This window comes from Perognathus longimembris, chromosome 4 (genome assembly GCF_023159225.1).
Source record: "Perognathus longimembris pacificus isolate PPM17 chromosome 4, ASM2315922v1, whole genome shotgun sequence".
Taxonomy (NCBI): Eukaryota; Metazoa; Chordata; class Mammalia; order Rodentia; family Heteromyidae; genus Perognathus; species Perognathus longimembris.
The window spans coordinates 29,474,841-29,489,144 of record NC_063164.1 but is presented as its reverse complement, the minus strand read 5'-3'; the positions used below and the strand labels follow the sequence as shown (position 1 = coordinate 29,489,144).

The window sequence follows — 14,304 nt, the reverse complement described above, 5'->3', positions numbered from 1 at the left end:
GCCACATGCGTGTTCTATGACTTCTTCAAGGAGATAGCAGCCTAAAAGATAGACAACAGCAGTTACAGGCAAAGGCAGCCTGACATCATATTCAAGAACTGGGCTCAAGTTATAAACTGGAGCTTCTACTCTTATCATCACACACCAGGAAGTTGAGTTTAACCTTCTTCCCTTGCTAGGTGTCTAGTCTCCCATATACAAAGCAAACAATTTTGACAAAATCAGTGGATCTCAAACCTGACCAACTATCAAAATCACCTGTGGACTTTAAAAAATGGGTATTTTATCTGAGCTTGGTGATTCATGAAATCCCAGCAGCTCAGGAAGCAGAGACTGGCAAGATCATGGATCAAGGCCAGTCTGGAGAAAAAGTTAACTAGACCACATCTCAACCAACAAGTCAGATATACTGTTATATGTCTGTGATCTCAGCTCCTGGATAGAATAAATAGGAGGTATAAGGCTGGTCCCAGGTAAAACCTTAAGACCCTATCTGAAAAATAACTAAAGCAAAAAGGACTGGAGGCATGGGTCAAGTGGTAGAGTACCTGCCTCACGAGCACAGGCTGAGTTCAAGCCCCAGTACCCTTCAGACTCCACCTCCAGCCTGTCACTGAATTCCAATTTTTAGAATGAAATAGACACACACACACACACACACACACACACACACACACACACACACACACACACCATGATTCTGACAAAACAGTGTCTAGAAACTATAAAACATCTCAAGATTCTTCCAGATCCTCTAGAATTTAGAACTTGTGCCTAGGGATTTACTTGTGCAGGTTCCATTTGCTTTCAATTAATTTCATGTCTAGGGAAGAAAGAACAATAAAGTGCCATGCAGTTTGGGGTTCTGAGCAGGCAATTTCCCAGACAACCATGAGAAATCCAGGAGACAATAAGAAGGAATACGACTACATTCATATAGGTACCTTGATGGTTGTCAAGTCTGGGGTTTCTGTAACCAACAATAATAGCACTGTCCTCCAGAATTACAAACAAGAGATTGGTTCAATGAAGCAAAATTATTCACCCAGCAACCTCGGCTCAACTCCCAGCAGTATTTGGCTATCTCAGTTTCCAAACTGATGTTGCAATTACAATTACTTCTCCAGGCAGCAGCTCTAGTCCACATCTATTTGGATGGCTCTGTCTTGCTGACTCATGGTGGCTGTGAGCTGGGACAAGGCCTGCACACCAAAATGATTCAGGTGAGACAAGTGTACGTGCCTTCACTGTGGAAGTGGTGTGCCAGCTTGTTTTCTTGCTGAGCAGGAGAAATGCCATCACATTGAATGCACAATTCAGGTGGTAGACTCATCCTGGTTTTTAGGAATGCAAAATTACAGGGAACAGGTGAGGGAAATGGAGTTAGAATTGAGGAAATATGCTATATTGTTTTCTCTGCTTATGAAAGAACCAGGTCCATAAGTCTGCTGAAAAACATAATTCCAGTTTTCAAAGATAAAACATTTATCTCAAAGCAATAACTTGAACTCCTCAATTAGAAATAAATGTGTCTGGCCGGGCATGGTGGGCTTATGTCTGTAATCCCATCTACTTTAGGAGGCAGAAACAGTAGGATTATGGTCAAGGCCAGCTCAGGAAGAAGGTTAACTAAATTCTATCTCACAGAACAAGCAAGGTGGGGTGGCTCATGCCTGTAATCCCTGCTACTCAGAGAGTAGAAGTAGAAATGTCACAGTTTGTGGCCTCGGCAAAGGCACATGATCCTATATGGAAAAATAAAATAAAATAAGCAAAATGAGGCCAGGGGTGGTGCTCAAGTACAAGCATGTGACCCAGTATCCAGCCCCCTAGTACTACTCCGGAAATGAAAAGAAATGAATTTGTATAACAGGATGAAAACCTAAGCTCTCAAGCTTCATAATCTGTTTAAGAGTTCATTAACAAGACTGGCCATTATGTATATTAATTCAAAGAAGTATGTCCCTAATTCTGCTGAAATAACAAAAGGTTACTGCAGCACAAAATTTCCCTTCTTTAATATGAAATAAGAATTTGTGTAAGATGATATTGGTAGGAAAGAAAAGCCTCTGTCTTAGTGAGAGACAGAACATTATTCAACAGGATTCTTGGAATTTAAAAGCCACAAAATTCTACAGAAAAGCTGAACATCAATTGCTCGAGCCTATAGTCCTGGCTACTCTGGAGACTGAGATCTGAGGATCACAGTTTGAAGCCAGCCTGGGTTGACAAATCCATGAGAATCTTGTCTCCACTTAAGCAGCAAAAAGCAGGGAGTAGAGGTGTGGCTCAAGTGACAGAGCCCAATCCTTGAGCAGAAAATCCATGCAAGAGGCCCTGGGTTCAAGTCCCAGTAGCAGCACACACCAAAAGCCACAACACCTCCCCCAGGGACTAGTTTGCACATGTCTTACTTCCTTATGCCCAAACCCCCATGCCTATAAATTTTCCCTTGAGGGCCACATCTGTTCAATTGGCTGTAACCACTGGAAGGACATGAAGTAGAGCCATGAGACCAAAACCTCAAGTTTGCCTGCATGTGTCCCCCAAACCATGCATCCCCTAGTGGCCATACTGTCACACAACTTCCATGAAACCTGCATTAGAGGAAGCACAGAGAGGCTGTTGGGCCTGACACCTGTCTCCAAAAAGGAGTGTGGCATTTAAAATCCAGCTTCAGTGTTTGCCTGTAGCGAGTAGGCTTCCTACTCGGTTCTAAAGAGAAATAGAAACTTTCCATGTAGAAAGGAGTTTAAAGCCCATGATGTGAATAGAGTTTTCCCTTGGCATCGGCAGGTGGCGAGTCGAGAACTGAACATCCCCTCATCGTACATACACCTGTCGGAAACCAACACCACCACCGTGCCCAATGCCGTGTTCACAGCGGGCTCCATGGGGACCGACATCAATGGGAGGGCTGTGCAGGTGACCTTCCTTTCTGTTTTCACTCACTCAAGGACAATGACTTTATCCCACCCACCCTTTCCTCTTCTATGGAAGACAAAACAGAGGCCATGAGAGACCAAGTTCTAGGTCCCTTGCTAATTGCTGGTAAAACTCAGGTGCCAGGCCAAATTTACTGAAGCTCTAGTTGGTGCTTTGGCTGCATGAGGCTGTGTGTAATCTGCATTCTGTCAACAGCACCCCTTGTCCTTGGTAAGAGGTACAGGAGATCCCATTCAGGCTCCACAAGGAGCCTGAGCCAGGCAGCTTACCACTCTGGAAATCCAGTTGTCCTCCCCTGAAAAACTAGGGGTCCATGTTTCACCCACCTAGAGATCTATAGGTAGGTCAGAGAAATGGTGAAGTGAAGTCACTGCCATTACTTCCCTTCCCAACCCTACAAACTTCAGAAACCCAGCAATAAAATGACCAATACGGGAGAAACGGGGGAGCTTTCAGCCTGCCATACATGCCTGTTGCAACTGTGTCTGTTTCACAGGATGATTTTTGTTTTGCTGCTCCTAGGGCTTGAACTCAGGGCCTGGGCACTGTCCCTGAGCCTCTTTATGCTTGAAGCCAGTGCTCTACCACTTGAGCCACAGTGCCACTTCCAGCTTTTTCTAAGTAGTTTATTAGAGATAAGTGTTTGGCTGTATGGCTTTTTCTGCCCAGAGTAGGTCGGATTATAGGCGTGAGCCACTAGCACCTGGCTCATAGGATGATTTTGTTCTTAATAATGGGATGTGTTTAAATGGCTTCTCGAAGTCCATTAATTACCCTTATTCACAGGAGCCATCTTATTGTTCTTCAGTAATTAAATTCCAAAATGTGCTTCCAATTGCAATGTCTGCACCTTGCCAGCTCTGGCCAGTAGAAAGAGGATGGAAGAGCTTGTTTCCCTCAGCCCCAGCCTTCTAACCAGCACTTCAGCCCCCCTACAGAGCCAGAGAAAGGGGACTATGCAGAAAAGAGCCAGCCCAGGTCTCACTTGGCTGGCATCCATGTAATCTGACTGGCATTTGATGTGGTCTGGCCACATTGCTTCCAAACTTTCCCCATGGCTGCTCTAAGGCATGCCTTCGAGACGGTGTCTGGGCAGCTCTGACATAAGCAGTGGCTCTCCTGTGGCTGCAGCTTTTTTGACCTGTTGCGGCCCCAGCCTGAGCCGCAGGCCACCTCCAGTCACTTTCTTCTGAGGCACCTGACACCTTGCAAGAAGCTCTGCTTAGCAGAGTCCTTTGAGGGAGCTGGGGAGGGAGGGGGTTACAAGTGGAAATTTATTATTTAATGGTTATAGATTTTTCTAGTTGGGGGTAATGAAAGCAGCACCATCTCTCAATTAAATTAATGTTGTCACTATGAATTTTATTGGGATATACATTGGTGTGCACAGTCTGTCATTTTGGTTTTTATAGTTGCAAAGGAGCTGCTATAACTCTAAGGAGAATCTACTTAGCTTTAGTAGCATATATTTGAACAACAATGTAATAAAAAAAAAACAGGAAGCCAAAGCTGCAGAATCCACAAGAAGGTGGTTATTCTTTCCTTTGAAAAGAGTCCACACATGACTCAAGTTTAAGAAATCCCGTAGACATCCACAAAAATGATAACCCTCAGGAAAGCAAATTCAGATCATTAATATTTCTCTGCTCCTTGTGCTTGTGTGTTTGATGTCACCAAATATTTATTTTTAGGATGCCTGCAAGATTCTTAAGGACCGTCTTCAGCCCATCATCAGGAAAAATCCTAAAGGAAAATGGGAGGAATGGGTGAGTGCCTGTTTTCCCCCCAGCCAGGAAAAGCAGGGCTGGCTGTGTGGCTTGAACATTAAATGCTTGCATGGCAAACACAAGGCCATGAGTTCAAATCTCAGTTCTACAAGAAGAATAAACAGAAAAAGAGAGAGGGGAGGAGGAAGGCAGAGAAGGAGAATAAGAAAATGGGAAGGAAATAGAAGGAGAGCGATAGGAAAGGGAAAAGCAAAGGGAGGAGAGAGGAGGATAGGGGAAGGGAGGGTAGGAAGGAATAACAAAAGGAAGGAAGGAAGACAGTTTGATGGACAGAGTCCATTCAAGATGGCTCATGTAATAGCAGTTACTGATAATTTCCCCAGAAAAGTAAGAGAGAAGCCTATGTTTATTGATATCTGATTTATTTCAGAGCTTGAGCTCACAGAGCTAGAGAATGGTGTTCTTGGGCCCTTCCCACCTACGCCTGCGCCCCTGTGCTTGCTATAGGACAAGAGCCTCAGGTTTTTGTATTCCTGTCTGTACAATGGTGATAATAGCAGTCCTAAGTTCACAGGATTACACTATTTTATTATGTTACATTTACTGTCGTTATACATTTATAGTCTATATAAACTATATTATATACAATTATTTTATATGTAATTATATATATTATAAATGTGTAATTTTATATAATTACATATATACATAATAGCACATGCTATATTTGTATATAATATTATACATTACTGTTATATTGCATTTCTTGTAATTTATTATTACTCCCACTACTCAGCCACAATCCATAGTGAAACAGCAGATAAGATGGGTGGAAACCAAAGTAGGGTGAAAACATACACATATGTGAATGTGTCTCAGCCCTCTCCCTAATTTAAAAGCTCCACAATGGGCAATGTAGTGAACATTTTACACTATGCAACTCAATACATAGAGTCCCCAAGCAAGCCAGCAGCTACCCTGAAGACCTTCCTTGCAAAGCAGGTCCTATAGCTCAGAGACAGGCTACAGAACTGGGGGTGATCAAGAAGCAAGCCCAGCATGGAAGGCTTTTTTTTATTACTTTAGCTGAATTTCTGTACCTTCATAACGAATCATCTCTTTTAGATTGCAAAAGCCTTTCAAGAATCCATCAGCCTCTCAGCTACTGGATATTTCAAGTAAGGACTGTTCGTATCATACTTGAGCAGGGGTGATCATTGGGTCCCTTGGAGTGGGGGAGGAAATGAGGAAGGAAGACAAGGGGGAAGGGGAGAGGAACAATCCAGAGCCTTCTGTGGCAGCAGCCATTTATCAGCCAAAAGAGATGATAACTACCTACACCACTCTCCCCATCCCAGCACCTGCCCACTGGGGGTGCCCAGCTCTAGCTTCTTCCAAGTTTGCTGTGGTCCTCTTATATCTCTGGTCCCAAAATACCTCCAGAGAAAAGGGGAGCAGGCCTCCAACCATAAGGGGGGATTCTGCCTGCAGCCCTTCTCTAGGGCCCCACACATAGGTGAGAAGACCTCTAGTGGGGGTAAAGTCTTTCTTCCCACTGCTGACTTCTCTTCTCAGGGGCTATCAGACATACATGGACTGGGAGAAGGAGGAAGGCAACCCGTACCCCTATTTCGTTTATGGAGCCTCCTGTTCTGAGGTTGAGGTGGACTGTCTGACTGGGGCTCATAAGGTAGAGTGACATTTGTATATACCACCTTCACCAGGTCCACGCAAGCACAGATGTGGCTTCTCCACTGTAAATAATAATGAATGTGATCTTCCCCATGAAAGAACTGGGATATATATAGCGAGATATATAGTTTCAGAAACATCTATTTTAAATAAATAGGATTGTCCATGATATTTTTTTCCTCTTGGCGCAGCACCTCAGGACTGACATCTTCATGGATGCTGCTTTTAGCATAAACCCAGCCCTGGACATTGGACAGGTACGTAATTCCAGAACCTTCCCATGGGGGCTCTGGCCCATCCTATTTCTCAGCTAGTCTTTCCAAATGCTGTTTTCCAGCATCCTCCAAACCTTATCCATGCCTCATGCAGAACGCTCTGCATAGATTCCATACATAGATACTGTGTATGTACATGTACACATGCACACATGCACACAGATAAACTACTGAAAGAACATATAAGGACATCTGTGACTTATTCCACATTCTTTATACCTTCTAATATTTCTTCAATGAGAATTATGTTCATAATCAGGACATGAGAGGGAGGTTCAACAAGGAAAAATGCCTTCCAAGGGCCCCCACATGAGATGTGTATTCCAGGCAATTGCGAACATCCATAAGGTTTCAAAGAAGTGGTCATTCTTCATCGGAAGCCTGGAGAGTGCATAGGAGTTTGCCAGGTAACCAAGCTGAGGTAGGCAAGGGTGAAGAGAATCAGAAGAAATTGGGTTTACAAAGACTTTGAGATGAGGAAAAACCTGGCAGATTTGGAAATTTGACTTGACGCGCATCAGGAACATGAGGTGCCTAAAGGATAGGGCCAGACAGGGAGCAGGCGCCAGTTCCTGGACGGCTCTCATAACATCTACTGTAATCACTCCAAGAATGACTTCCACTCACGGAAACTTATTCAAGGAGGGTCCTCCACTTCTTGCCTGTGCTATTATTTTTTTGCCATAGATTGAGGGAGCATTTATCCAAGGCATGGGGTTTTATACCATAGAAGAACTGAAGTACTCCCCAGAAGGTGTACTTTACTCTCGGGGTCCAGATGACTACAAAATCCCCACCGTCACTGAGATACCAGAAGAATTCTATGTCACTTTGGTGCACTCAAGAAATCCTATAGCCATCTACTCATCCAAGGTAAGAATACAGGGCCTCTGTATTAGTCTGCTTGAGATGCTGTAACAAAGTACCACAAACTGGGTAGCTGAAATAGAGATTTATTTTCTCACAATTCTAGTTCCTGAAAGTCTGAGATGGAGATATTGACAGAATTGGTTGCCTTTAGAAGGTCATCTTCTCCCTATTTCTTCACTGACTCTTCACTCCACTCTCTGTGTCTTCATCATCTCTTCTGAGGACACCAGTCACCATTAGAGCACGGCCTACACACTGAGCTCATTTTAACTGAAGACCTTTTCAAACATTGAATTACCCTTTTTAAGCACTTATCTCCAAATGCAGTCACATTCCAAGGCACTGGGGTTCCACTTCAACAAAATGAAATTAAGGAAGGGCAAAATTTATTCTACTGCAATTTGTGCTCTCAAAAGTTTATGAAATATTCCTCCTCCTTTAACGGTCAAGTCCCAAGAGGAGAAGGGGAGAAGAAAAGCAAGCATATAGCAGAGTGGTATTTGCTGCTTCTGAAACCTGAGTAAGATCTTCACTGTTGAAGGAGACATAAAACAGATGTAAGTCAAGCTGAATGCTGGTAGCTCACACCTGTAATCTTAGCTACTCGGGAAACTGAGATCTGAGGGTCATGGTTCAAAGTCAGCCCAGTCAGGAAAGTCCGTGAGACAATTATCTCCAATTAATTACCCTCCTCCCTAAAAGCCAGAAGTGGAACTATGGCTCAACTGGTAGGGACCAGCCTTGAGTGAGAAAGCTTGGGGGAAGTGCCCAGGCTCTGAGTTCAAGTCCTAGGACTGGCACAAAATCAAAAACACCAGATCAAAATCAAGGAGGAAAGAGTTGCTGAACACTTCCATACATTGGGCTAAATAAAGACCACCAGGAGATAAACTCATCCTGTATGTGAATAGCCCAGTGCTCACTTTTCTGCCCCTTCCTACTTGTCCCCAAAACTCAATTCTTGTTCATGGCTCCCTTAGATATGCATACCTTCCCCTAATCAGAATGGTTTTTCAGCAGCTTTCTCCATAACTGTTTGCTTTGAGATGTCCGGGTGCCCTGGAGCACATGGTATTTAACTGACCAACAACACACAGGGTTCTCAAGTACAAATGCAAACAAACAAACCACAACTTCCCCTTCATAAGTTTTGTTCCATGCCCATGTCTGGCCAGACCCATTTTCTTTCAGAGATTTGGGGCTTCTCTGTCTTTCCTGGGAGTGGGTCACCAATGGGAGAAAGAGCTGACTTGCTTTTTACATGGCCTACCTCCACTCTGACCAGAATTCAGTGTCTAATAGCCAGGACACAACCCTGCTGGCTTAAGGTCTAGCAGCCTCCCCATCATTTAGGCCAAATAGGACTCAAGCCTTTTCTCCTTGCCCAGAGGATCTCTCTCTCTCTCTCTCTCTCTCTCTCTCTCTCTCTCTCTCTCTCTCTCTCTCTCTCTCTCTCTCTCTCTCTTATTCCTCATCAAGGCCCCACCCAGATAACCTTGAGGGAAGAAGAGAAATATTACTGCGGTGATTGGTGAATTACTCAGAATATAAAGTCACCTTCACTCACATGCTTACAAAACAGGGGCGAGTGAGCACTGGGGAAAAAAGCAACTGCTTCACTGTCCTTCAGCTCCACTGCCAACATAGTGGTCATCTTTCTTATTGTGAAGTAAAGACAAATGGTCCAGCTGCTAAGGGTATTGCTCAGTGGGAAAGCACTTGTCTAGCATGTGTGAAGCCCTGGGGTCCATGCCCAGAACCTCTGAATAAGACACACACACACACACACACACACACACACACACACACACACACACACAGCGCCTTCCCAGCACTGGTACTCACATCTGTAATCCTAGCTACTCAGAAGACTGAGATCTGACGATCAAAGTTCAAAGCCAACCCAGACAGACAAATCTGAGAAACTATTATCTCCAATTAACCAGCAAAAAGCAAGAACTGGAGTTATGACTCAAGTGGTAGATACCAGCCTTGACAAAAAAGCCAAGCAAGAATATGAGCGTTCAAGCCCCAGTACAAGCACACACACACACACACACACACACCCCAAAGATCTGGATTCAGGCTTGGGGTATCTGTAGGGCACGTTCACAATTTAATCTCATTTAGGAAGACTCTACACACAAATCACTGAGTAGATTCAATTCTGCTAATGCAGATGCTCCCCATTCTGGAGATGATAAAGGTGTAGGGTCATGTGTATATCTGTGTGTGTGTGTGTGTGCATGTATGCATGTGTAAATTAATCCTGAAAGGATCTTGTGTTAGTGACCATGTTTTATGCCTCTCTCAGGGATTGGGTGAGGCTGGAATGTTCTTAGGATCCTCTGTATTGTTCGCCATATATGATGCAGTGACCGCTGCCCGCGGAGAGAGGGGCCTGGACAAGACCTTTCCCCTGAGCAGCCCAGCAACTCCTGAACTGATCCGCATGGCTTGTGTGGATCAGTTTACTAACATGGTAAGGGAAGTCCCTGCTCTAATCGTCCTTTATACGGACTTGAAGGTTCTTGCTGTAGATTTGATACCATGACATAATTAAGATGAACCTTTGTCGATGAAATGTCTTATTTGCCTCCACTCACCACTTCCTGAATGCCTCAAAGCAACTGCCAAGTAAACAAGCCTCTTCAGATGCTGTTTGGTTTTAGACTCCGCTTAAAATTTACAATGAGACCAGATCCACCAGGGAGCGTTTATCATCAGAGCTATTTGGGAGGCAGAGATCAGGCAGATCTCAGTTCAAGGCCAGACTGCAAAAAAGTTAGCAACACGAGACACAGTATTAGTGCCTATAATCCCAGCTACACAGAAGGCATAGGTAGGAGGATTGTGGTCTGAGTGAAGTCTAGACCTTTCTGAAAATCCAGATTCGATCTGAAAATCAACCAAAATTGGAGGAGTAGGGAAAGAAGAAGGATAGAAATGTTGCTCAAGTACTAGAATGTTTAACAAAAAAAAATAATCTGACCTGGCAAATTATGCAAAAAATATTTGCTAAACAATCTAGTAAGAATCATTTGAATGACTATATCTGTTTTCTGGACACACCCTGATAGGGATTGTAAAAAAAATCATACACTAATAGAACATATTTCCATTTGCCAGATGTTGAAAATACATCTATAAATACCATCAGAAAACATGCCTCTATTAAAATGCATACTGTAGCCATAAGTGAATGTTGAATGTAAAATTAGCTTTGCCTTGAAAACTACAAAGTTTCTGGGTAAGATGCCTCTTTTCCCAAGCATAAATTTATCAGATGGGGGTGAAAGGTGTGGCTCGGTGGTAGAGCTTATGCTTCCGATTAGAAAGGCTCTAGGCTCAGTTCCTGTCACCTAAATAGAAACAAACCAGAGCCTGTTATGGAGTGCATGCCTGATATCCCAGCACTTGGGAGACTGAGGTAGAAGAATTACAAATTCAAGACCATTCTGGGCTACATAGCAATACCCTGCCTCAAAAAACAAAGGTGGTGTGTGTGTGTGTGTGTGTGTGTGTGTGTGCGCACGCGCACGCGCGCACTTATGCAAATAAAGAAGTTTCTACCAAAACAAATATGAAAATTCTATAATTTTGATAAAAATTTACATCTTAAAAATTATTTTTCATATAAAACACTTCATTAACAATTCTCTTCCTTCCTTTGATTTTTCTTTAGATTCCCAGAGATGACCCTTCAACATTTATTCCTTGGTCCATCCATGTGTCGTAGTCCTGTGTTTTTTAGAAAATGAAAGAAGACAGGACTAGCATTAAAAGTCTCAAACAAGACCAAATATAGGTTGGCTCCCAATTATCAATGATAAAGTCATTTTTAATTGTTCTATGTGGCATAGGTTACTGTATAACCATATTTTAGAATGTAAATTTTTACTGAACAATATAATAAAACTTTGGATCTGAAATTCTAATTTTAGTTTGCCTAAAACCTACATCCTCATGATTTTTTTAAATGGTACAGTTTCCCATTTCCTGAAACAAGTCAAGAGCCTACTTGTACTTTGTTCTCTAGAGATTTGCTCAAAGTTCAGTGAAATTGTCCACCCTCAAAACTCTCTAGATTCATTCTCTCAAAACCCCCAATATTGCTTACAATGATTGACTTGCCTGGAAAAAATCCCCAACTGACAGTGCTTGCCAATTCTCATGGCATAAGTGTCCCCACACTGGCAAAATCCAAGGCACTCACTACTTTGAGGATGCTGAACACGAGTTAGGGAGGGATGCTTACAGTCCGCTCTGTAAGAGCTGCCTCCAGTACAGCAATCCACCACAGCCTTGACACTCCTGGTCCAGCAATTCATTAAGAAAGGGTTTAGGAAGTAAGCATCTGCTACAGTTCAGATAGGGTTTGTTCTCAGAGGGTTATATGCCGGAGGCTGGGTCTCTAGTCTGTCAGAGGTAGGGTCTAGTGAGATAACGGAGGCATGACCACTCTTGTCAAGGGATTGATGCTGGTCTCAGAGTGGATCTGGTTTTACAGAAATGGACTTGTTCTCCCAAGCGTTGGTTCTTATAAAAGTGTGAGCCTGGTTCCTACTCTTCTCTTGGTCCCTTGCACATACTTCCAGTACGTGATGCTATCATCCTTGCTGGGATGCCGCAGAGGCCTCATTGAGTACAGTCATCTGACCTAGCCTTCTGTATTGGGAGCTAAAATAAACCTCTTTCCTCTTTGAAGTTCCCAGCTTCATGTTTATTTGTATGGCAACACAAAATAGATCAAGGCATTGTTCAAAGCTCCCAAACACTTCCAAAACCCTTCCTGTTCTCTTTGATTTTGAAATCACTGTTCTAGGAATAGCTGTTGAGTTTTTCAAATAATTTAACAACATCTGCATATTTGACCAGTTTGTTTGTTTATTTTTTGTGTCTGTCCTGGAGCTTGAACTCAGAGCCTGGGTACTAACTCTGAGCTTTTGTGCTCGAGGATAGTGCTCTACCATTTGAGCCACAGCTCCACTTGGCAATTAGTTAAAGATTTTCACAGACTTTGCTGTCTAGGTTGACTTCAAACTGTGATCCTCATATCTCAGTCTCCTGAGTAGCTAGGATTATAGGTGTAAACTACTGACACTCAGTTCAAATGTTTTTCTTAGAAATAACATGAACTGTTGGCACGGGTGGCTCATGCCTGCAATCTTAGCTACTCGAGAGGCTGAGATCTGAGGATCACAGTTCAAAACCAGCCAGGACAAGAAAGTCCATAAGACTCTTATCTCCAATTAACCACCAAAGACTGCAATGCTGTGGCTCAAGGCATAGAGCACTAGCCTTGAGCTGAAGAGCTCAGGGGTAGCACCCAGGCCCAGAGTTCAAGCCCCACAACTGATTTAAAAAAAAAAGTAACATGAATTTAGGTTTAGCTTCTTTTGTTCTAATGCAATCTTTAATCACTATTTTTAAGTGACATAATTAATTTTGCTCACATTTCTTATAATGATTAAAGTTTTCAGTTTTTTTCTTCATACCTATTATATTTATTTTATATGCATCCATGTATGATTTAAATAAGATACCATATACATAATAGATTTTACATTATTTCTAGATTTCCTCCCCCCACCCACCCTTTTTGTGCCAATAGTGAGGCTGAACTCAAGCCCTCACATTCTCCCTTGTTTTTTCAGTCAAGGCTAGTGCTCTACCACTTGAGCCTCACTACTATTGTCATTTTTGTGTGTGTCAGTCATAGAGCTTGAACTTGTGGCGCTTGAGCTCCTTTTGCTCAAGGCTAGCACTCTATCACTTTGACCCACAGAGCTACTTCCAATTTTCTGGTGGTTAATTGGAGATAAGAGTCTTACAGAGTTTCCTACTGGGGCTGGCTTTGAACCACAATCCTCCAATCTCAGTCTCCTGGTAGCTAGGATTACAGGCATAAGCCACCAGCACCCTCCCCTTCCATTTTGCTGCTCTGTTCAAGCCATGATTAATTCCATTTCGTCTCATTAATTTGTAAGTCCAGCTGTAGCATTATTCATATCCTCTTACCTACCAAACACTATTTTCCACTCACCTCCAAAACACTATATTTCTCACTAACATTTGAAAACAAGACACCAACCATCCTCACAGAAAAAAAAAAAGTATGCTCTTCCTCGTCTTCTGTTCTAATCTGTTCCCATATTTCCACCCCTGGCTCCAATAAGATAATGCTCTGGCAGCCCTTTTACTTTTTCTCCCTTCCACATGGTGGCTCCTAGTCTTTTAGGCTTACTGTCCTCTTCACCTTTCTTACCTGAGTTGCTTTTTGTTGGACAATTACTCCTCAAATAAGAGTGTTGTTCATCTTCCTCTGCATTTCCAGTTGCCCTTCCTGGCTGTCAACATTCATAGGTGCTGCCCCCTGGTGTTCACTGCATGGCAAAGCCGATTCCATTTCTAGAAAACAATCTTTCTGCCTAACACCTTCAGATATCAAATCTGGCATCAGATAACACCAGATGGGAGTCCCAAACCTTCAAGCCAGCCTAGAAATTGAAGAAGATTTTAGTCTCTAGATTCAGAGGAAATTTCTCAGTATTTAATGACTGTTTCTCTTTACCCGGCCTCTTTCTCCTAGTCTTACAAGAGATGTCATACATGTAGCTTCCTGGACTTTGATCCTGCCTTTTGTGGTTTCTGCTTCTATGTGTCTGCTCTGTGCAGAGATAGATTTACTTCACTTGGTTTCCCACATCACTCTTTTGGGTTTCTGCCATAACCATCCTCCTCTACTGAATTGTTCTTTAGATGATCTAGAAAATGGTTTTACGGGCTTCCAC

At 42.9% G+C, this 14,304-nt stretch overlaps 1 protein-coding gene across 1 annotated transcript in view; it reads left to right on the top strand.

Annotated features, from left to right (window-relative positions):
* Positions 1-12,213, top strand: part of LOC125350417 (aldehyde oxidase 4-like) — a 133,317-nt gene extending 121,104 nt beyond the window's left edge. The window contains 9 exon segments of the mRNA XM_048345002.1: positions 1,128-1,223; positions 2,797-2,925; positions 4,638-4,712; positions 5,799-5,851; positions 6,249-6,363; positions 6,557-6,622; positions 7,328-7,513; positions 9,825-9,992; positions 11,196-12,213. Of these exon segments, the coding sequence (XP_048200959.1) occupies positions 1,128-1,223; positions 2,797-2,925; positions 4,638-4,712; positions 5,799-5,851; positions 6,249-6,363; positions 6,557-6,622; positions 7,328-7,513; positions 9,825-9,992; positions 11,196-11,249 (942 nt within the window). The 3' untranslated portion in view covers positions 11,250-12,213.
* The last annotated feature ends 2,091 nt before the right edge of the window (positions 12,214-14,304 follow it).